The sequence below is a fragment of the Pinus tabuliformis genome, chromosome 3_1 (genome assembly GCF_031772625.1).
Source record: "Pinus tabuliformis cultivar Carrire ecotype Pingquan chromosome 3_1, CPIR1, whole genome shotgun sequence".
NCBI classification, from domain to species: Eukaryota; Viridiplantae; Streptophyta; class Pinopsida; order Pinales; family Pinaceae; genus Pinus; species Pinus tabuliformis.
Genome location: NC_142301.1, coordinates 725,612,751 through 725,638,235, shown reverse-complemented (window position 1 = coordinate 725,638,235; position 25,485 = coordinate 725,612,751). Strand labels below are relative to the sequence as shown.

General features: G+C 41.8%; 1 protein-coding gene across 1 annotated transcript in view; it reads left to right on the top strand.

The window, feature by feature from the left end:
• Positions 1-430: 430 nt before the first annotated feature.
• Positions 431-25,485, top strand: part of LOC149189333 (putative 4-hydroxy-tetrahydrodipicolinate reductase 1, chloroplastic) — a 97,084-nt gene continuing 72,029 nt past the window's right edge. The window contains exon 1 of the mRNA XM_089411797.1: positions 431-1,040. Coding sequence (XP_089267923.1) covers positions 795-1,040 — 246 coding nt within the window. The 5' untranslated portion in view covers positions 431-794. The remainder of the gene's footprint in view (positions 1,041-25,485) is intronic.

Here is a 25,485-nt window from a genome sequence, read left to right as displayed (position 1 = left end):
TAATAACAATAATAATAATTTGAAATAAAATTAGTCTTTAAATTTTTTTTAATCTTCACATTATAAAATAAATCTTTTAAAATTTAACAATCATTTAATTTATATAATTACGCTAAATATACTCACACAATAATTATAATTATAATTATAATTAAAATAAAATTTATAATTATAATTATAACCTTATTCGTCAAATCTCATCCATAAACAAAATATTCTTTATCTAAAGTACAAAGTTTATGACAATCTAACCAGAATTTCGATAATCCACATCGTACCATATAGCAAAATCTCTCCATATCGTGGGAGATTTTAAAAGCTTCTAGATCTACCTAAACTTTTAAATATTTGGATACAATCTTTAAAATATTTTATTTTGAATATTTTCCTTGACCAAATTCCAACTAAGCACAAAGGATACATACAGGCCTCATACTGTACTCACGAATGGTAATCGGGTGGACAAACGAACCAATCATCTAAGTGGCAGAGGTTAATGGCTCACTAACAGCGAAAATGCGATTAACGAGAAACCCTCACTGACGCCTACTAGAGTGAAACTTACGCTTTGTATTCTGAAACTGTACACAGTCCATAGCTGAATTTAGTATACCACCTTATAGTTGTGCCGTTTCTCAGTTGCGATCCTCTTTACTAGCTTTAGGCTGCTGAAATTTTGTTGGAAACGATAGCTGGTGCAACCGCTAGGAATAGAACGCGGACAAATCTTAATCCATTTGGAACTGATTGCAGCCAAGTGCCGATACAAGCAGGTTGCTGTAGAAGCTGTGAAAATGCCAGCGAGGGCCATTGGCACTCCTCTTCAATCTCGCTCCCCGCTTCTGCAAAATCAACGGCGAAGCAATGCAGAACTGCACTGTCAGTGGGTTGGAAATGTACGCCCCGTAACATCCCCAGTAGCCATTCCACGGAGGTTACATATGAAGAAGAGTCTCACCTGTAAATGCGTTGCAAATGCGGACACGCTTCAAAATGTGACTCTCAAATCCACACCCACACAAATCCCTACTCCCGTAATGGTAACCCCTTTTGCTCGGACCCTTTTTTTCTCGCTTAGATTAAATATTTGTTGTAATCGGGTAGCTATCAGGGTTTATGTTTAAGTGTTTTTGAGTTCCCTAAGAAACCACGCCAAGACTGTTCTATTTGGTGCTTATGATAGACTATTCGTTTAGAGACTACTGTGCTTGAATATCACGCGGTCACGTTTTGGCATATTGTATTATGGTTGTTGTGAACTTATTTTAGTCACCAATTTTGGTATGGATAACTACTATTTGAGTTAGGTATATATATTATGTTCACCTCGATTTTCTAAATCAGTCCAGAGCTGTCCCTATGTTGTCGTTTCAATGATATTTGATTTTAGCTGCTAGGGTTTAGGGTTTAAGGTTCTTAAATAAATCACTAATTTGACAGAAACGTGTGAAATTGGCATCACCAACGACACTTGGATGCCCAACTGTTCCTTATTCTCCCAAAGACACAAATTAACCACGCAATTTATACTCCTCCAAAACAGAAGTGCAACACTCCTTTTCAGGATCATTTTCATATGATAATTGTGTACATTTGACAGAGCAGGAACACTAAGTTAGATCAGCTAGATCATGTTTAATGGAGACCGCAATCTGTTTCAAATTACAATCTTATATTTGGAAGAACAGGCTGCTTTGAACTTGTCAATTGGCAAAATCCTCAATGGCTCATCTGCTTCCTGAAGTGACCTCATCAACATCAATAACATTTATATCTACTTTTGAAAGCGCCTTAAGGTTGGCACTACACTAAAAGTAAACTGTTGGAGAAATTAATGTCTATTCATCTCTCCATGCCGTTAAGTTTAGAAGGAATAGCTTTAGATAACCTATTCTCTGAGACAACCAAAAAAACCAATTTGTCTTGCCTTCCTGGAGCTGCAGGAAGGATCGAACTTTATCATTCGGTGTTGAGTGGCAATTTTCTGTTCTGATGACGTTGCAAGCTCTTACATGGCTGAATATTTCCTTGAAAGTTCTTTTCTTCTAGTATAATCCCTTCATTTTAGACGAAATGCAGGTTTTACAGTATCTGGATTTGAGTGCAAATTATTTCTGTGGCACAATGTTTTCTGAGATTGGTAATATCGGAAGCATTTTGTATTTAAGCTTGCCGAACAATTATCTAGCTAGGAGATTTCTACCCGAGATTCCATCTATTAAAGTACTTAAAACATTCAATCTGAACATGAATGGTTTAGGTGTTCATTCAGTAAAATGATCTTATGTGGGCAGCTCTTCTCAAACTACAATATATAAACAGAAAAATTGTGAAGACTAAACCATGTCATCCTCATATGATTTATTTACGTTGTGGTACAAATATGTACAACTATGTTATCAAACTGGAAAACATGATCCGACGATATAACACTAGGCACTGGAAAAAATCATTCCTCCCTTTCCTGACATCTTAACTTAACTCACCCAAATTTCATTTCATTTTATGGTGCATGACTAACATTTGGAGTAAATCTCCTTGCCTTTGTAACAAACCAGATTGGTTCAAGTAAGCAGCTGATTTGCAACTTGCTATTGGGTTACCTCTGTTTGGAGTTTTAGAACTTGTAAATTTCCTTGGCGATTTGCAATTAGAGTCATCCCCATTGCAATCTTTTCCTGAGAAGTAATGTTGCATTTCAGCTTCTAAATTGTCATGCATCAATTTGACCATAAAAGAGGAACTGAGGCTACAAGGATGGTGAACACTGTTAGTTTATGGATTTTTGGTAGCATCAGACAAGTGTTCTAGCCTTGATTTGTGTTAAAGAGGCTAAGGAACATGAAATCTCCAAAACCCAGAAAAGGTTTCGGGAGAACACCTAAAGACCACTCAATTAAATTAGTTGATCAATAATTAAAAAGTTCCTTAGTCTAACTTAGGAAAATTGATTAATTAATGCGTACTAATTGAGGAAATCAACTTATGTTCTAGATACTTCTAGAAAGTGACTTGATGAAGTCTAAGATGATCTTAGCCATCGATCATGATTAGATCTTGGCCATTAATGCTCCAACGAGAGATTATAAGAACAAGTCGATGGGATGGAGATAGACACAGTTGTAAGAGTTAGCAAGGCAGATTGAGCTACCCAGTTCACAACTTCAATGAGGGTGTAGTTCGAACCAGAGGGAGAGCATCAGAGAGAGGGAGCAGTCGAAAAATTTGGGAGTAGGATTCCAGAGAGTTTTTTGGTGTTTCTCCAATTACAGAGTGGTAGGAGATTGCTGTTTTTCCATGGCATTGGATAATCTAGGTTAGGGTCTTAGAATCTTTAACGCAACCAACTCAAATGCCACAACAAACTACTTTGCATAGTGGAATAAATACAACAGTAAATCAACTATTGCACAAATAGACAACTTTTTACAATTTTTCAACATCTCAACTTCGTTATTAACTTATTTTATCAATCTATAATATGACTGTCCAGGGCTCCTGTACTAGGGATCATGCCCCTCATACAATCATTGATACAAGAATACAAACTAGGGTTTGGTGTCAACAACTATGACCACCAATCTACCCTGAACAAGATACCAACTGACCTACTAGCTGATGTAGTGCACCTCACAGCTCCACTTGGTCGTACCCTGAACACATTTGCTGGTCCTTCTGCTCCCAATCTGCAGCAACACCAATGTGCCTCTATCAATGAATCTTGCTCATTTAGGTCACTGAACACGGCTCCAATTTGTCTGCTCTCTAGCTGATCATTAGTACATCAATGAGTCAACACATAGGGACTTTTGAGAGTTGTTCACAACTCCTAAGCTACCCACTTGCTTCTCCTTAGTCCTTCAAGAACACAACACTTTGGGACTTCACACTCTTCCCACTTTTGCCTTCCTGTGTTGCTCTAATGAAGACAAACTTAGGGCATGGAGGCTGCCCTCTATCACTGTCAAAAGTCCTTCTCCAACAATCAACTTAGGGCCTGGTCATAAGCCCACTTGGCTGCCCTTCTTCCTTCAAGAAACAAACCCTTAGGTTTCATTTCCTCTGCCTTTCTAACAATCCTTAAAGTCCTTCTTAAGTGACTGTACTTAGGGAATAGGGCTGATTTGGCACTTATTGTCATCCGTCCAACTGCTCCTTTAAATGCCAAGACAACTGTCCAAACGAGGACTCTCATCCACTAGCAGCAAAATCAACTATGGAAAATACATACCTCTAATTTTAAGGACTCTTTCTTCTGCCTCCAAGCTTGGCCCTGTACAGCTACAAACCTTAAGTTTTCGACTTGGTTAGGGCACTGGACCAACCCTCAACCAAACCTCAAAGTTCAAACTACCTCAAAAACCTTCGCTCCTCCTTTTACAAGACCTATCCCACCTGCGTTGTCACTCTAGGTTCATTCTGCTACCCTTCCAGCTATTCTAAGCCACAATTTAGAACCCAAACAGGGCTAGGCCCCACCTATAAAAGTACTAGATATTTTCGGCCCTGTTGCTTGAGAAGATCAAACTCCACGCATGCACAAAATTGCTCTCAAACGACTCAACAACCTTTTGCTCCTACTTGGCCCTTCAACCTGTCATAAGAAAGAACAACCAATCCCTTTTCCCAACTTTGTCTAGGTCTCCTTGGATGCGGTTGCCTCAGACTTCAGATGTATCTCTAATGATTCGTTGCACTTAGGATGTGAAAAATGAGGATGCTCCTCCCTCGTTTTTATATGTTTTCAAGGGTGTGCAATGTCTAGCCCTTAAGGGCACCTTCTAAATCTTGGCTGACTTGAATCTTATGTTACATGCCCACACAAACATATAAAAAATTAATTTCTCCTAATCTACCAGGCCTCTCTTGGTGTACTAAGCAACCCCTTGCTCCTTTAAGGGTGCTCTATCATCTCCAAGTGCCAAGTCATCAACTACATACTTGGTTTCACACCCACAAGCTTGGGTGCAAAACCGCCACCTTTGGTACTTAGCCCACAAATGACTTTGTGGTGCTAATTCCTCCACAACCCTGTACCCTAGGGTTTAGAGTACCTTGCAAGCTACCAATCTCAACACTCCCTCTTAGCGAGGGAGGTACTTCCAAGACTAGGAAGTAACTCTTCATCATTGTCACTATTGGCTACACTAGCCCAACTCCTGGCGGTCACCATTCCAACATACCCTATAGTATGAACTACGCCCTTCTCAGAAGTGCCATTGCATGAGAAGCCTCCTGCTCTTCTCCTGAATCGCTTTAGGTCATCCCAAGGTTCCTTCTTGCTAGCTATAGAAGCACCCTTGCTCCCCACTGACCACACGCTCTTCTTGGGCTGCACATTCTCCCTCTGAACCTGCAAACCTTTGCTAGAACTCGACTCCCTTTGAACCTCTGGAACCTGCACCTGCTTCTACTTCTGCTTCTCATGATCTATAGGCTTGCCCGTCAGCCTGTATAGACCATGCTCCCTAACTCCAATGACCACTCCACTAGAGTTAGAGCCTTTGGGCCTGAGCTTCGCTTTCCCATCCTGGAAAATCACGTCAAACCCCTTCTGCTCGATCACTGAGACAAACAATACATTATATCTAAGCTCTAGTACATACAGTACATCCTGAACTCACATCAACTGACCTGACTCCATTCTGAATGGCACGACACCCGATCCTTTGATCTCCTTCTGACTCTTGTTGCCCACCACCATGTGCAACTTCGAGTCCCACTCAGCTAGAGTCTTGAACACATCATGTGAACCTGTCATATGCTTCGATGCACCACTGTCCACGTACCATGCAATCTTGTTGATGGCACCCTCAGAGAAATGAGAAATCAGAGAAAAATCCTCACTCTCCAATCTCTTGGAGAGATCATCTATCTCAGTAGAAGTGGCGACACCTGCAACCTCCTTCCCATTCTTCTTCTCATTATCTCCCTGCTTCTTCTTTGGACACTTCGTCGAATAATGACCATACTCGCCACAGTTGAAACACTTCAACTTACTCAAGTTCTTCTTTTGCTTGCCCTTCATCCTCGTTGCAAGAGCCACATCATCATCAGAAGTCTTCTTCTTCAGATGAAGCTCCTCGTCTCGCAATTCTTCCTAAATGAAGTCATCCCACAACCTATTCCAGTCTGGTAGCTTCTCTTTGGCAACGATCCCTTTGATGAACAACTTCCATTCTGGAGTAAACCCCTTAAAAGCAATCCTCACCATCTTAGAATCTGAAACAGTCTCTTTGATGGCGGCAAGCTCATCTCGAACTTGAGACAATCTTGTTAGATATGAAGTCACTCCTCCACCCTGCATCATCTTGGTGGATTTCAACTTATCCTGCAATACCAACAACCGATTCTCGTTCTTATTTTGAAACAAATCTTGAAGAGCTTTCCACATCTCATGGGCAATGTTCTTCTCGGACAAATGGGGTATTAGAGGCTCCTTGACACCATCAAGGATGATTAACTTGGACTTGTATTGATCTGAAAATGGGGCACTTAAGGCTTCTGTCAAACTTATAAGAACCTCTCCCACTTCCAAAGCTTATTTATTCCCAAGTCTTTATGATTAACCAGTGCAGAATTAAATATGTGTTTGAACAGAAGGTGTATGCTGGTGTTGTTTATTAAAACTGTTTATGTGCTGTAATTTAATGTGCTCACACTGATATATAAATACATATAACAGTGAATAAAGCAACAGAGACAATGCAACAATAAAACACACAGAGAACAACAATATTAATTAGGAGTTCACCCAAAACTCTTGGGCTACGTCTCCGTGAACTTTAGTCAACTCAACTAGGCTCACTGGGATTATGGTATAAGTTCTTTTTACAAGCTCTTGGCTCAACTCCTGCTGTTTTACACAGAAACAGTGGGTTCAAACCAATGTTTTAAGACTCCGACTCCGACTCCGACTTGGCCGAGGATTGACTCCGACTCCGACTCCGAAACGGTAATGACTCGGCCGGCTCGATTTCAATGACTCGGTCGTTGTAAAAAATACATTAAATATTTATTTTGTTTATAAAAAAACATAATTTTAAAGATTTTAAACATAATTTTAAAGATTTTCATTCATGTTTCCAAACACACAGCATTATAATATAGATGGAAGACAACATATGATCAAAGTAGGCTCATGAACCAATCCATTATATCAAAATGGTACCCAATGACAATACATAGTCAACTGTCATACATGATCGAAGACTCAAAACAAAAAACACATAACCAAGGAGGCTAGAAATGGCCTCTACAACAAAAGTAAACTGTGACGGTGACCAGACTCCAGTACTAGTACTACAGTACTACTGGGCCACTGGCTAGTAGCTACTGTCAGAGGAGCCAAGATCATGTCGATCAATCTCTGGATCATCATCATCAGAGTCAGATAGGGGGCCCCATGGCTCCTCCTCCTCATCATCATCCCCAACTGCAACTGTAGAAGTGGTACCACTAGCAGGCTGTGCAACTGCAGCAGATGCAAGCTCAGATAGAGTAGATATGCGGCTGCGCTTCTGTCGTGGCTGAGCAGAGGAAGCACCTACAACTAGAGTCCTTGCTGGCTGTGAGACTGAGGCTGGTGGATTGGGATCTGCATTCAACTGAATAGGCTGAAGTTGAACAACATGTTCAAGTTCAACTGATGTCTCCAGATCTAAATCTAAATCAAGATCCTCATCAGGATCAAACTCTGCTGGACAACTCTCCACTACCCAATCTGATGTTGGATCAATGTCTTCCAACACAATGGGATCTGAATTAGGTCTTTTGTTCAGCAAATGGTTTCGTCTTAGCCGAAGGTTGTATTGGACAAAAACTAGATCATTTAACCGTTTTTGATCCAAACGGTTTCTCTTCTTTGTGTGAATCCTCTCAAAGACAACCCAATTGCGCTCACACCCAGATGCACTGCAAGTTTGACTCAAAATACGAATTGCAAACCTTTGCAATTCAGGACAATGGCCACCAAAGGCCTCCCACCATTGTGCTGCAAAAAACATAGGAGTGTAATGAGTTAGCTCAACAAAATTACAAATTATATCTAACTTTCAAATTATAAACGATTTAACAAACTTAAAAAAAAAGTAAAACTATTAAGAATTTGAAAATTAAAATTTTTGTTTACCTGGCTCATCTGCTTCTCTTGCAATCTTTGCTAGGTTCTTCCCAAAGGTACCTGCTGCATTGTTGAAGATATTGGCCTGTCGGTGTATCTCCAGCTGATCAGACTCCAATGGGATCATGCGTTCAATGCAATCAACCAGTCCATCTCTGACCTCCCCCCTCAAAGCTCCTGACTCCTTAGCTTTATAATGATACCGTGGGTTCAAAAAATACCCAGCTGCATGTATAGGGCGATGGAGTTGATTGTTCCATCTTTCATCAATGATTGCCCAAATGGGCCCATACTTTGCCACTCTATCCTTGTATACCGTCTTTATTTGCTCCTTTGCTTGATCCATAGCCTCATAAATGAAGCCCATAGCCAACCTTTCCCCATCCACCAACCGCAACACCTTAACTAGTGGCTCAGCAAGCTTCACAATCTCTGCTACCTTTCTCCAAAAAGTTTCTTCATGGACTTTCCTTTTCAATTCTTTGCCTTCTGGTTTGTTAGACCAATTGCTTTGATTCCATTCATCACTGGAAAACATCTTTTGCAAGTTTCTATGTTGGGAAAGCATAGATTGCAATGTCAAAAAATGTGTAGCAAATCTAGTGATGGCAGGCCTAATAATATCCTTGCCCCCAGTGTGTTTCCGCATGAGGCTCAAAACCAATGTATGATTGTAGATAAATTTTGTTATGCTTTTGGCATGATCTATAGTGTTTTTGACCCAATCTAATTTTCCAATATCCTCAAGCATGAGGTCTATACAATGTGCAGCGCATGGGGTCCAAAATATGGTCTTGTGTTTTTCCTCTAACAGTTTACCAGCAAGAACATAGTTAGAGGCATTATCTGTGATGATTTGAACAACATTAGCCACCCCCACCTCCTCAACAACCTGATCCACTAGCTGAAACAACAAGTGGCCATCTTTTATCTTATTAGATGCATCAACTGATTTTAAAAACATGGTTCCCTGTGGGTAGAAGACAAGAAAGTTTATGATGGTACGGTTTCTTTGATCAGTCCATCCATCTGACATGATGGTACACCTTGTTCTTGCCCATGAGTCCCTGAACTCTTGCAAATACTCATTAATGGATTGAATTTCTTTCTGCAAACAAAACCCCCTTAGCTCATGCATAGTAGGGCCTTTGAAGCCTTTTCCAGCAGCATGTATGGCATCAAACATAGGCTCATAATATGGTGAACGAGCAGCATTAAAGGGGATATCAGCATCATACCACCATCTAGCTATGTAATCACAAGCAGTCTCCCTCAATTCTTTCTTCCAATGGTCATCTAAAGTGGGCTGCATTTGAGTTTTACTAACTTCAGGACCATGTGCATCTGATGGAGAGGAGGGAGTGAAATAACTTTTGATAGTCACATCACCCTTTTTCAAATTCATTCTACCCTTTCCCTTATCTTTAACAGAACCAAAAGAGGGAGGAACATATCGGAAAGGGTTGGATGCCTCAGTTTGAGGGATAGAGGAAGAACCCTCAAAATCATAGTGGGGGTTGGTAGCCATCATTTTTTGTATCTCCTTCTTCCTCCCAATTTCAGCCTGTATGTCTTTTTGCCTAGCCTTATCTTCTTTAAATTTCTCAAAGCTGGCCAACAAATTCTTTCTAATCTCCCCAATTTCTGGTGAGGTACATGGGGTAATTTGGCCTCTAATCCCTGCCAAGTGTTGTTTCAGCCTATTAATGCCCCCAGGACCTTCCTTAATTTTCCTATGGCAAAATTTGCATTGCATTTGACTATCAACCATTTCAACATATGCCCAAGTAGGATCTCTTGCTCTAGGTGCCATTTTTTGACTAGGAAATGAAAGCAAACAATCTGAAAATGACAAAAAAAAAAAAACATTGATTCAATGTTCATTTATTTGACAAAAAACACTCTCTAAGCTTTCTAGATATGCACCTAAAATTTACTAAGCAAAAACAGATTTATAGAGGTGGAAAAAAATACCTCCAGGCACAAATTGCCTCCTCAAGCTTGCTCCAAGAATCAGCTCCTCAATGCTGCTCCAAATGGCTGCCCAAGAAGCTCCTCACTCCAGCTACGATGCTCCTCCAAGACTCTTCACTGCTGCTCCAAAACAAGCTCAAGAACTGCTCACTAACTCTTAAAGAAGACTCTCACTCAAATGCATAAGACTGCTGTGAGTGAATGAGAGCACTTGGGTGTGTTAAATAGGGTTTGGGAGGGGGAAATGGACCCCAAAAATCATTTAGCATATTCATATAACTGTTTGGGGTCCAAACCAAACAAAAAACAATTAAAAAATCCATTAAAAAAATATATTTTTTTGCTGTTTACGCTGCCTGGGCCGTTCCTTTGTGACTCGGCCGAGTCATATCGGAAACGGCCGGGTTGGCCGAGTCACCCATTGAATGACTCGGCCGAGTCATGGGTGACTCGACCAACCGGACTGTTTCCATGGCCGAGTCACTCTCCTTGCTGGCGAAACGGATCAAGCCGGCGAAACGGCCGTTTCTTAAAACAGGGGTTCATACACCATTTTATCCCCTGGCTCTTGAAGCTCTCGGCTTTTTGGCTCTCGGCTCTGGCTCTGGCTTTGGCTTTGGCTTTGGCTTTGGCTTCTTTGGCTCTCTATCAGTTTATAGCTCTCTGGCTTTTCACTTGAACTCCAAGTGACTCCAAAGACTGCTTTGCGCATTAGCTTTTTGCTCTCTCAGCCTCTTTTTGCTTCTGCGCTCTTTCTTATTCTCTGTTTTAGCAACAACTCCTGCTTATCCTTTATTCTCTGTCAGTCTATGGCTTTCAAGCCAATCAACGCTATTTGTTCATTTCCTCTTCTCGGGTTTTTTGGCTCCTAGCCTCTGTCCGTTCGAATCCCCCTTCTGAGCGTTAGCAATCATGGCATAACGCCTTCAGGGGAGGTGGCCACCTATTCTGCAACAGAAGAGTCCATCGGGCCTTTGAAATCCCCGAAATAGCCATTCTCTGTTTACACAGAGAAATACATTCAAACACGGGAAAAATCCGCAGAAACACTGTTCATCGGACCTCAAATATCCATAAATCCGCTTTATACTTCTATCGGGTCCGCCTTTAATCGCTTATCGCATGTTGCAATTGCCCTGTTCCGTGGTTTCCCTTTGTATTTTAAAATACATTAAAACATTGCAAAATCCCGTAAAATGGCTTTAGACGGACTTGAAATATTATATATTTGCATTCCTAAACCCTTTCGGGTCCAGTTTCATCGCATCGGTGCTTCCCTTCGTATTTCGTTTAATAAACGAAATACGCGAAAATACATAGAAAACTGTTGTTTGACGGATCTCAAAATATATCAAATATTGTCTATAGCCCTGTCGGGTCCGGCTATCGCATCGCATATATATATAACGGCCCTGCTCCTTTGTAATGCTCCGACACGATATTGTGATGCGACTTGTCGCAATCGCATATCGCATAAGCCCGAGGTCTTTCCATATGGTATGGCCTATGCCAACGCCGATTGCGATTCGCCGATATCGCATCGGCCTGGTCCTATCGCATGTCTGCCTCCGATATCCTCTGCTTGTCATCGCTGATTGCGATATGCCGATCAGATCTAGACTGTTGATTGACCAGATCTGACGGCTCCTGTGCGTTGCTCCTTTGACTGTCGATAAGCCTGTTTTCCACTATTTCTTCATATTTTTGGGTCCCGATAGTGTTTTCCGCCTTTTTTTGAAGGTTCTCCTTTTGCGATAGTTTTGGTCTTTAGAAGACTTAGAGGGTTTTTAGGACCCATTTTTAGGGGATTTTGCCCCTTTTTCCAAAGGATAAAGGGCAGCTTCATTTTATGATAACTTCCGCATCCTAAGTCCATTTTTGCCCATTCAAGTTGCAGTAGATTCAGAACGAGACGATCTCTGCAATGGGGCTAGTTCCAGGAACTTCCTTGGACTTTTATTTTCCTCAGTGAGGAACACTTAGACTTAGGAGTCTATCCAAAATCCATTTTGGATCATGTATCCATCTCTTCATACACTTCCAACTCCTTAGGGTCAGTTGGCTTCTTGATCTCTTTCTCGGCAAAGTCCCAAATCCTGTTCACCATCAGAACCAACTTGATCCTTTTCTTCCATGGACTATAGTTGGACAACCCTTCCAACTTGTCCTCATATCGCAGATTGTTAAAATTGGCAACTAGGGCCAAACTCCATGTGGGTCTTCTTATTCATGGCAACTGATATTTTCCTTGGATTCCTCTGGTTGAGAGGTGTAGGATTGATCTAAAGATCATCCGATTTCGACATGTATTCATAGAGATATGAATTTATTTGTGTTATGTGACAATTCGTCAAGGTCGGCCAACAACCAAATTACCCCCTCTCAACCTCAACGTTTCACCATAAATAGGAGAGGTCTTCAAGTCATTTGGTCACTCATCTCTTGTCATCTCTCACCACTTGTCTTTGGGTTTTGGTGGTAGGAGAGATCTAAAGAGGATACGCTGCCCTAGAGGAGTTGCCCTAGACCTTAACGTTGTCATGGAGGAGAGGCTTTAACGCAGTGAATTGCAAGCCCGTGACTACCTTGATGGGGCCTAACTTTAAGATTATTCTTGGAGACGATGCCACCTATCCTGGAAAGGGTGTAGAGAATGTTACCCTTCAATTGAATGAGGGTAACGCAATTCATTTACAAGAAGTTCTGATCTCAAGAAGAACCTGGTGTCTATTTCGGCAATGGAAGTCAAAGGTTTCAAGGTGGCATTCATCGATGGAAAGGTACATGCTTGAAAAAGGAATTTTAAAGATGCTTTTACTCTTGGGTTCAGGGTTGGCACTTTGTATCAAGTTGCAGGAATTCCATTGGGGACCATGTCGTGTGACACATCTCTTCATTGGCATCGGAGGTCTGCCAATCTTCATTGTAAGGCCATGCCCGATGTGAATCAGATGGTGAAAGGTATGCCTGAATTCAAAGAAGAGCATGAAGGTACATGTCCGAGATGTACCGAAGGAAATCTTACAAGGGGACCATTCCCCTCATGCAATAGCAAGACCACAGATGTGGAACAACCCGAGGGGTTTGAGATTTATGATCGATAATCTCATGTATGTAGGTTGAAGAAAGCTCTCTATAGTTTGAAGCAAGCACCTTGAGCTTGATATGAGAGGATTGAAGCACATGTACCTTCTGATGAAGCTGAGATTCACTAGGAGTGAAGCTGATCCAAACCATTGCTTTAAGGTTGTGGATGATAGACCTCTCATACTGGTACTTTATGAGGACGACCTCGTTCTGGCAGGTGCAAACCCTCTCATTTGCAAAAGTAAGACGGAGTTGGATTTCAAATTTAGAATGGTGAACTGCAAGCTTGTGACTACCTTGATGGGGCCTAACTTTAAAAAGTTATGCTGTAGTGATGCCGGACCTGATTTGGGAAATGCCTCTGAGTTTCATAAACTCATAATAGCATTGATGTTCTTGGTGAACTCCTGTCCGGATATATGTTTCACAGTTAGCATGTTGAGCTCATATATGGTTGAGCCTCATTGGATTGGTGCCAAGAATCATTTGAGATATCTTTAGGGCACAATCTCTCATAGATTGAGATACACTGTCGGAAATGTGAAGCTGCATGACTATTTTGATGCTGTCTGGGCAAGCAGTGTGGAAGATCGCAAGAGCACTTCTGGGTGCTGGTTCTCTTTGTGTTTTGCTTCGATATCTTGGATGAGCAGGAAGCATAGGTCGGTTGCTTTGAGCACCACTGAGGCCGGTTACATAGCTGTGAGTATGGCCTCCTGGGAAGCTGTGTGGTTGTGGAAGCTCTTCTGTGAGCTTTTTGGACACGTGCTAGATACCATCGTGATCTTCTGCGAAAACCAGAGGGGGATTCGATTGTTGAGGAATCCCATGTTCTATGATCGCTCCCAACATATAGACTGTGAAAATTCTATTACTACAGCAACTGATTTATTTTACGTAGTTATTTTTCAAAGTTATTTACGAAATCCCTTAGGTAAATATTAAAATAAATTCTACTGCAGATATCACACCATTATACATAAACAAATACATGCACAAGAATCAAACACATCAACACAGTTAATTTTGGACAATTGTCCCTGGAAAAACTCAATGCGAGAAAACTAGTCTAGCAGAGGAGGATTTTATTAATAAGCTTTTCTTGAGTACAACTAGGGTGCCAAACTGGCTCACCCAATAGAGATGAATCCTCCGGCACCTCCCCTAGGCTCAACGTCTATCCAACTAGCCTCTGCGTAGCTCTCAAACCCTCTGCGTCAGCCTCTGCCTCACTGCGTCAGCATCTGCCTCACTGCATCAGCACTTGACCTCTCTGCGTCACTCACGCAGGCCCTCCAGTGACTGTGCAGTCCCACTGCCTCTGCGTCTTCCTGAGTGGCTCTACGTCTGCCTCTCTGAACTCTGTGCTGGTCCTCCGGCACTGTCCTTGCCTCTTTGTTACGTACTCGCTACCTCTTGCTGCAATCCAGTCTTCTAGTTCGAATTTCTCAGCAAGCCCCGCTCCAGAAATCGAATTGACTGGTCTCCCTCAGTATATCTCCAACTGACCCTCAAGTCTTCTCTTATACTTTTCCTGTTGATGAATCAACGACCGAGATTAAGTCCCTAATCAACGGCTAAGATTAAAATAGACTTGATCTTCGTCTCTTAGAAGCTTCTCATCCTTATCTTTATTAATACCCATTAATATTTTTATTTTCCTAAGTTTAGACTTAGGAACTCATTAAAAATATTAATTATTTTAATAACTCTTCATCCGGATGGAATTTTCCAAAACGATTTCTGGGTCTTGGAGATCTCATGTGCTTTAGCCTCTCCACCAATTTTCATGGCTAGAGCACATCCGATGCTACCCCAAATCAACACTCCCTCTTAGCGAGGAATGTGCTCTAGTAATGCTCCACAACTGAACATTACTCTGATCATCCGGCACCAGTACCTGTGCTGATGCTTGGCTTGCTGCCCAACATCCTCTGCACTGCTGCTTTCTGTCCATGGCCTCTACCACTGCCACTGCTACATCTGTACTGCAACTCCCTCTACATCTGTGCTGTTGTTGGTCCTTCCTCCCGACAGTGCATCTGCACTGCAACTCTCTCTGCATCCGTGCTGTTGTTGGTCCTTCCTCCCAACACTGCATTTGCATTGCAACATCATACCCATTTCTGCTACTGAAATGGATTTTTTATCATCGCCATCTTCTCCCTGAAATAAGCAAACTTTGTTCTTCCAAGGGCCTTGGTAAGGATGTCTGCCACCTGTTCTCCTGTAGGAGTGTAGCTCAATTGTATAGCTCCTCATTGGACACAATCTCTAACAAAGTGACACCGAATATCAATGTGCTTTGACCGATCATGAAATACTGGATTCTCAGAGAGCTTGATGCAACTCTGATTATCACACATGATCCTGGTCGCTTCCATCCTTCTTTTGAATAGGTTCACAAGCAATTTTCTAAGCCATATGGCTTCGCACGAAGCTGTGCTAGCGGCCATATATTCTGCTTCCGCTGAGCTCAGAGCTATGAATTTCTGTTTCCTACTACACCAGGAGGTCATCCCCGATCCAATGTTGAAACAATACCCAGAGGTACTTTTCTGATCCACTGAACTTCTAGCGCAATTTGCATTAGTAAATCCACTCAACCTGATATCCTTACATCTGGTGTACAAGAGTTGATAATCGATTATTCCCTGTATATATCTAAGAACATGTTTGGCTGCTGCCTAATGCCCCCTCTTTGGTTCCACCATGAATTGACTGAGGGTGTTGACAGCGTAACAAATGTCTGGTCTGGTATTGACCAGATACATCAGGGACCCTATGAGTTGCCTGTATAAGGTGGGATCAACATCTTTGTCTTCTGATGCATCAATTTTCTTCAAGTTGGTAATCATTGGAGTAGCCATTGGCCTACAATCCTGCATTGTGAATCTCTTCAGGATCTCTGTAGCATATCTCCTTTGTCCAAGGAAGATTTTACCCTTCTGCTGCCAAACTTCCAACCCCAGAAAATAATGCATCTGTCCCAAATCCTTCATGTCAAACTCTGTGGCTAGATTCTTCTTGCAGTCCTCGATGAGCCATGATGATCCTGTCAAGCAGAGATCATCCACATATAATACTAGTACTAGAGGCTCATTCTCTACAACCAGATAGTAGAGATTGGGATTTGCATCACTCTTGACGAACCCCATCTTCTGCAAGTAGCCATCAATTCGACCATACCATGCTCTAGGTGCCTGTTTGAGCCCATACAAGGCTTTCTTCAATCTGCATACATGAGACTTCTTCTCATGTGTCTCAAAGCCTTCTGGCTGTTCAATGTATACTTCCTCTTCTATCACCCCGTTCAAGAATGCCGTTTTGACATCCATCTGATGAATCTCCCATCCCATCTGTGCTGCAAGAGATATCACGGTTTTGATAGATGTATACCTGGCTACTGGGGCAAAGGTCTCTTCATAGTCTATTCCTTCCTTCTGAGCATACCCCTTAGCCACAAACTTGGCTTTGTATTTTTCCACACTGCCGTCTGCAGCGTATTTAATCTTGTAGATCCATCTCAAACCTACCATTGATCTGTCCTGAGGCCTAGGCACTACTTCCCAGACATCGTTCACCATTATAGAGTTGTACTCCACCATCACATCCATCCAAACTTGATGTTGAGCGGCTTCTTGAAAACTGGAAGGCTCCCCATCTTGAGCTACTAAGGCTTGATATCTATCTGGTTGTCTTCGCTCCCTTTTATTGTTTCTCGGTGCTCCAATGAAATCTTCTGCATCCCGCAGAATCTGTCGGAGTTCCCGGCTCGTTCTTCCTCTGGTAGCAGGTGCATCTGTTAGCTCCTCCTATTCCTGTTCTGAAGAAGAATTCTTGGATTTCGCTAGTTGAAGTGGTTTGACCAACAACTCATCTTTTGACTGTTCTTCGGAAGGCATTTCTCGAGATTTTCTGAAGGCCCTATCTTCCATGAACTTCACATCTCGTCGAACTACTACCTTCCTGCTCCTTGGAAGATAGATTTTATATGCCTTAGCGTTCTCACTATATCCCACTAGATATCCTTTCTCTGCAGTTTGATCTAACTTCTTCCTCTTCTCCTCGGGTATACGAAAATATGCTAAACTCCCAATATCCTGAAATGGTTGATTTCAGGTGTCTTCCTGGTGAAGACTTTCTCTGGAGTAATCTTGCCCACTGCCCTATGAGGAGTTCTATTCTGGACATAGACTTCCATGTTGCATGCTTCTGCCCACAGGAATTTTGGCATATCATGATCATACATCATGGCCCTAGCTGCGTCCACGATAGTCCTGTTCTTCCTTTCTGCTACTCCATTTTGCTTCGGATTGTAAGGAGCTGTCCACTCCCTTTTGATGCCCTCCTTGGCGCAAAAATTGGTGAAGTCCTTATCGACATATTCTCCACCATTGTCTGAGCGCAAAACTTTTATTTTCTTTCTTGTCAGATTCTCCACCAGAGCCTTGAACTCTTTGAATCGATAGAATACCTCGTCCTTGGTTTTAGAAAATAAATTCAAGTTTTCCTGGAGTGGTCATCAATGAAGGTGACGAAGTATTTGGCACCACTAAGAACTTTAGTGGACATTGGTCGCAAATATTTGAGTGTATCAATCCTAGTACAATCTTGGCCCTGTTTTTACTTCTAGGAAATGCTGCTTTGGCATACTTACCAGAGCACATCCTTTGCATACATCATCTCGTTCTGTACTAAGATCTAGAACTCCTGTTACAGTTTTCCTGAGAATTATCAGAGCCCCATGGTGCAAATGTCCCATTCTTTTGTGCCGTAGTTCATTCAAATCCTTGTCTCCATTACTGGCTATCAGTGCCATTGCTGATTCTAGCTGTAATATGTATTACCTGTTACTTCATGTATTACCTGTTACTTCTGATTCCGATCTGCACTTTCTTTTTCCAGCTTGGGTGTTTGACGTATACTTTCTCCTTAATGAAGAAAACGTCATAGCCCTTGCTTTGAAGTTGTGAGACAGAAAGTAAGTTCATCCCCAGTCTTGGCACATGCAACACATTGGTAGCTCGGAACCCTCTAGTGACTGCGCAGTCCAGCTGCTTCTACGTCTTCCTGAGTGGCTCTGTGTCTACCTCTCTGAACTCTGCGCTGGTCCTCTGGTACTGTCCCTGCCTCTCTGTTACGTATTTGCTACCTCTTGCTGCAATCCAGTCTTCTAGTTCGAATTTCTCAGCAAGCCCTGCTCCAGAAATTGAATTGACTGGTCTCCCTCAATATATCTCCAACTGACCCTCAAGCCTTCTCTTATACCTTTCTTGTTGATGAATTAACGGCCGAGATTAAGTCCCTAATCGACTTGATCTTCGTCTCTTAGAAGCTTCTCATCCTTATCTTTATTAATGCCCATTAATACTGTTATTTTCCTAAGTTTAGACTTAGGAACTCAAAAAAATATTAATTATTTTAATAACTCTTCATCTGGATGGAATTTTCCAAAATGATTTCTGGGTCTTGGAGATCTCATGTGCCTTAGCCTCTCCACCAATTTTCATGGCCAGAGCACATCCGATGCTACCCCAAATCAACATAGACATCAAGTGCCACTTTATCTGGGATATGGTACATCGGGGAGCAAGAAGGCTCCATCACTCTGGGACTAATGTGTAGGTCGCCGTTATTCAGATGAAGCCCTTGGGAAAGGCCAAAATCTTGACTTTCCGAGAATGACTAGGAGTCGTGGAGAGACTCTCTCCTGAAGGTCCTGTATGATATGGACATTGAGCTCTGGGAGCTCTGGGGGACCATAGTACTACCGATGGACGCATCGTGTACTACCATACTCGCTATGCTAGGATGACTGATATTGACGTAGGATCAATTGGAACTGACTTCGGGTTAGTAAGAGTGGTATGATACACTCCCTTTATTTGGAACTGATTTCGGATCAGTAAGAGTACTATGACACACTCTCTTTATTGGAACTGACTTCGGGTCAGTAAGAGTGGTATGAGACACTCTCTTTTATCTGGGATTGACTTCGGGTTAGTAGAGAATGGTATGATACATTCTCGATCACTTCTTCTTCTTCATAATTCAGTAGAGTAGAGCAGTGCAGGGCATTGCGTTGATGACAAAGATAGTACGGTCTGACAGATGGATTAGTAGATGGAGTTCTCCCTAGTTGAGAGGGAGTGTTAAAATTGGCAATTAGGGCCAAACTCCATCTGGGTCTTCTTATTCTTGGTAGCTGATATTTTCCTTGGATTCCTCTCGTCGAGAGGTGTAGGATTGATCTAAAGATCATCCGATTTCGACATGCATTCATAGAGATATGAATTTATTTGTGTTATGTGACAATTCGTCAAGGTCGGCCAACAACCAAATTACCCCCTCTCAACCTCGGTCTTCAATGTTTCACCAGAAATAGGAGAGGTCTTCAAGTCATTTGGTCACTCATCTCTTGTGATCTCACTCCACTTGTCTTTGGGTTTTGATGGTAGGAGAGATCTAAAGAGGATACGCTACCCTAGAGGAGTTGTCCTAGACCTTAACGCTGTCATGGAGGAGAGGCTTTAACGCAGTGAAGGAGGCTTCCATAACGCAGCGAGGAGAGACCTAAATGCAGGTCTAGAAGAGACCCTATGACACTGATCTATGAGGCCTTAAATCCGCTGTCATAATGTGCCCTAGCCGCAGGCTTATGAGGAGATCTATACGCAGAAAATAGGAGACCTATATGCAACTCAAAGAAGCCCCTATACGCTGTCCAAAGAGGGAGATCTAGCCACAGTAAATGAGGTCTCTTCACAGCTAAAAGAAAGACCCTAATACGCAGTCCCTTGTGCCCTAACTGCTGGCCTTATTCCGCAGCAAAAGAAGGTCCAGATGCAGCTTTATATCCACAATTGAAGGAGGCTCCTATACGCTGCATAAAGGAGGTGTAAACGCTGGCAAGGGAGACCTAATCTATACGCTGCATAAAGGAGGTGTAAACGCTGGCAAGGGAGACCTAATCTATACGCTGCATAAAGGAGGTGTAAACGCTGGCAAGGGAGACCTAATCTATACGCTGTTAAAGTGCCCTAATCCGCAATCCTGTAGGAGACTAGATCACAGTCATGGAGGACCTATTGGCTGCCTGAAGAAGCTCCTTCTTAACGCTGTTAAGGAAAGGCCTTTGACACAGTTAAGAATGATTCCCTGCCACTGTTAGTGCAGCCCTCTTTCCGCAGCAAAGAAACCCTATACGCAGCAAAGAAAGAGATTCCTTATCTGCAGCATAATATGGCACTTATTCACAGTATAAGGAGGTCTGAAAGGACAACATATAAATTCAGATTGCTGTAGGTGACAGCATGATGATGGAAGTCATTTAAGTCATGCCTTAAGGACTGTGTGTAAAGTTGGTAAGTCACTGTTACATAATGAAGGAATGCATCTGCCCTAGATCAGCGTATGTAAACAGCTGGATGTTTTTATGATGCTGCTTGGATGCTGGTTGATAAAGGTCTAGAGGCTTATCTTGTTGCTGGGCTAGGCCGCAGGCCATAGCCAGCAACAAAGGCAGTTCTCAGGGTGCCTATGAAACCTGGGCAGTGTTGCAGTGGGACAGCTTATGCAGCAAGAAGACTACAGCGTTCTGGGAATTATATTGAGTCAAGGTTTGACTATGTTTAGCTCTGTGTCATGAGCTTCATGTTGATGATACTTGGGTGAAAGTTTCTGTCCAGTTTAACCAACTTTGACTTCTCTGGTCAAGGGTTTTATACTGCTGTCACAAAATCTCAGATTTATGTATTTGTACCATCTCTCTCTCTCTGCTGAAATATTGAAGATCATAAGAAGATCTGATCAAGGGTTTCCCCACATTGGGGTTTGTCTCTCGCTGGCGACACATCTTGTGTCCTCTTGTCTTAGCTTGTCTTCTGATGTTTATGTTTTATGTTCTATCTGCACTTTACTATCATGCTGATGTGATTGCTAATCTGAATATTGTTATTAGGCTAAAATGAAAAATTGAAGTAAATTGCTCTAAGCATAGAACATACCTAAAATTAACATAGACCAACAGACAACTTCAACATCGTTATTAGTCCTTCAACAACAATGGAACCAATTCTCTCTTGAGCTGTACTTGCTGTGCACATTCTGATTCACTTGCCCTTCAAAGCGTGCTCTGATACCATGTTGTTTTTCCATGACATTGGAGAATCTAGGTTAGGGTCACAGAATCTTTGACACAACCAACTCAAATGCCACGACAAACTACTTTGCGCAGTGGAATAAATACAACAATAAATCAACTATTGCGCAAATAGACAACTTTTTACAATTTTTCAACAACCCAACTTTGTTGTAGTATCAATCTATAATTACAACTGTCTAGGGCTCACGTACCAGTGATCATGGCTCTCATACGATCATTCATACAAGAATACAAACTAGGGTTTGGTGTCAACAACTATGACCACCAATCTACCCTGAACAAGATACCAACTGACCTATTAGCTGATGTAGTGCACCTCACAGCTCCACTTGGTCCACGTACCTTGAACACATCTGATGGTCCTTCTGCTCCCTATCTACAACAACACTAATCTGCCTCTATCAACGAATCATGCTTCATTAGGTCACTAAACATAGCTCCAATCTATCTGCCCTCTAGCTGATCATCAGACCATCAATGAGCCAACACATAGGGACTTCTGTGAGTTGTTCACAACTCCCAAGCTGCCCACTTGCTGCTCCTTAGTCCTTCAAGAACATAACACTTTAGGACTTCACACTCTTCCCACTTCTGCCTTCCTGTGCTGCTCCAATGAAGACAAACTTAGGGCATGGAGGCTGCCCTCTATTACTGTCAAAAGTCCTTCTCCAACAGTCAACTTAGGGCCTGTTCATAAGCCCACTTGGCTGCTCTTCTTCCTTCAAGAAACAAACCCTTAGGCTTCATTTCCTCTGCGTTTCTAACAATCCTTAAAGTCCTTCTTAAGTGACTGTACTTAGGGATTTGGCACTTATTGTCAACCCTCCAACTACTCCTTTAATCCAAGACAACTGTCCAAACTAGGATTCTCATCCACTAGCAACAAAATCAATTATGGAGAATACATACCTCTGATTTAAGGACTCTTTCTTCAACATCCAAGCTTGGCCCTGTGCAGCTACAGACTTGAATTTTTCAGCTTGGTTAGGGAACCAGACCAACCCACAACCACACCTCAAACTACCTCAAAAACCTTTGCTCCTTCTACAAAACCTGTCCCACCGATGCTCACTCTAGGTTCATTTGACCACCCTTCCAACTATTCTAAGCCACAGTTCAAAGCCCAAACAGGGTTCGTTCCTACCTGTAACAGTACTAGATATTTTCGGTCCTGTCTCTTGAGAAGATCAACCTCCACGCATGCACAAAATTGCCCTCAAGCAACTCAGCAACCTTCTGCTCCTACTCGGACCTTCAAAGTTCAACCTGTCATAAGAAAGAACAACCTATCCGCTTTCCCAACTTCGGTTAGGTCTCCTTGGATGTGGCTGCCTCAGACTTCAGACGAATCTCCAATGACTTGTTGCACTTAGGATGTGAGAAATGAGGATGCTCCTCTCTCCTTTTTATATGTTTTCAAAGGTGTGCAATGTCTAGCCCTTAAGGGCACCTTATAAGTCTAGGCCGACTTGAATCTTTTGTTAGAGGCCCACACAAACATATAAAAATTAATTTCTCCCAATCTACAAGGCCGCTCTTGGTGTATTAAGCAGCCTCTTGTTCTTTTAAGGGTGCTCTACCATCTCCAAGTGCCAAGTGATAGAAAACGTACTTGGTTTCACACCCACAAGCTTGAGTGCAAAACCCTCACCTTGGGTACGTAGCCCACAAATGACTTTGTGGTGCCAATTCCTCCACAACCCTGTACCCTCGGGTTTGGAGTACCTCCCAAGCTACCAATCTCAACATAGATAGGAGGTTGAATTATCTGTAGAGAAGGCAGTAGAAGCCAGTGTGTATAGCCAAAAACCCTTGAGCGAGTTGCCGGAAGAGAGTGGATTCAGTTGTCGGAAGTCGGATTAGCTTCGAGGAGGTAGAGCGAGTCACTTCCAGAGGCAGAGGAGGCATGACGACTCACTTGGAGCCAATTTCCAGGTAGTGCGAATTATCCAGAGGCAACAATGCGAGTAGCCAATGTGGGGAGGCCAAGTTGTTTAGCAGAGGATATTTGGGATCTCTAGATCATTTTGCCAGTATATTTTCTGGAGGGTTGCCAGTGGGGGATCCAGATTGTTGTACTGTCAGATTTCAGATTTGCTGCATAATAATAAAATAAATCCTCATCTGTTGCATTGGTTTTCCCTTTCAGTTTATTTTTTTGGTCAGGGACTTTTTGGTCCAAAATAATTGTGTCAAATTTTATGTGTGCGCATCTATTTCTCAGTTCCTTATTTTACTTCCGCAGCGTAATTTATTTGTGAAGAATGCGTCAGTGAGTTATTTGCTATTTCCCGTAAACAAATAAACTACTAATCAATTAGGAGAATAATTTCCAGTTGGTGCATTCGAGGAAATTTCACAAACACCAATTTCTGTCATGTTGCTGCTTTTCCTATAGTGCTTCTGTATTGCATTATAGACACAATCCATCACAGACAATATATGAATATACACAACCAGAAGGTGTTCTTTAAGATATGTATGTGCAAATTGTTGTTTGTAGGCCAAAAGATACTCCAAGTGACTTTAGCATATGTAACCCATATGCGAACCACAACACCAATTAGGACCAATCCTATCCTGTATTACCAGTCCAGTTTTGGAATTGGCCTTTGTAAATATTTCACCAAACAACTGGCCAAGGATCAAATCATCATTCGTGCTGGCTCAGACAATTACCTGTCCTTCGTAAGGGGTTATTTGCACCCTTTCCCCAATGATAATTCTCTACATGCAGTGCCATTTTCCATGATTTGGTCAAGGCACAAGACTCAATTCAGTTCTTATAGAATTTAGAAGGAAACTTTGTGCATTCATTTGGTCTGCAGTCATGCCTGCTCGAACAAGCACAGAGCTTCCTAAACATGACCTACCTAAGAGCTTGATTCTTCTAATCCTGAGGTATTCATAACTTAGAAGAACACCCAAAAGGAACCACCAACATATTCAGATATAGGATGAAAATAATGCATTCAGAAAAGTGTACTCTTATCAATTGGATCAGCCCCAAGTCCAATGAATATGTGATGATGGCCGCAATAACAACTAATTTTGTCCCAAATTTATTTATAAAAGTAATTGGTAAATTCCAGAATTTGCAGATCTAAGCTTATAGAAATTGTTTTAAGGCAGAGTTGGTTAAAATTACATGTCCATGTAATACTCTTGCAATAGCACAACTCTGAACCATATTAATCCTTTGGGGGCTTATCTATCAAAGTCCAATTTACCTTTCGTATTCAATTTATCAGTTCATCAAACTTTTGCTATGACAACATGAACATTCCTTAAACGCATTAAAGACGGTCAAATGAAATGGATATTTGCTAAATTTAGGACACCTCTACCTGCACATGAAGGGTTCATCTACATATGTACAAACATTCCTGTTTTATAGCCCAGAATTCAAACGGGTAAGGTTTTACTGATGTATCTCGACGATTACATTGAAGCTCAAAGGTCACAACTTCACAAGAGGGTATGCTTAAAGAACACAGACCATTAATATGAATATCCAATGGTAGAATAAGGTTTGCATGGGTATGCTTAAAGAACTCAGACCATTGGTATGAATATTCAATGGTAGAATAAGGTTCGTTGGCCCAGAGCAATTTTGTAAGCTCACAAGTAGAATTGGGCAAACTAGAAAGCATGCCTACAAATGCCATTTTCTTCAATAACAGAAAAAGGAGGAACACATGAACAGAAAATGAGCAAAATTCGTCAAATCTCTATTTGCCAAGAACATACAAAAACATAGCATTCTTTCTTCTTTGTTCATGAATCATGATATCTAAAGGGTGGTTTTAGTATGGTTAACTTTATATGCAACTGGAAAAATGTTTCTATTACTGAACTCCAGTGATGGTTTCCAAATCTGAAGTAGTCATTTGCCCTGAAATCCCTGCACCACATTTTTGAGAATACTAGACCCTCAATTCTAAAGAAGATACGTGGAGAACTAGCTGTGCTCCTGAATAAAGTTATAGACGGTAAATTCTACCTTAAATCTTATAGTATAGTGGTGCTGAAAAATGAATTGTTTCTTTCTGCATCCAGAGTAAAGTTTAGGTATATAGGTATGCTGCCCTCTAGGTTTTGCAATGGTGTTTACCTTGATCAATAACTGGTGAAA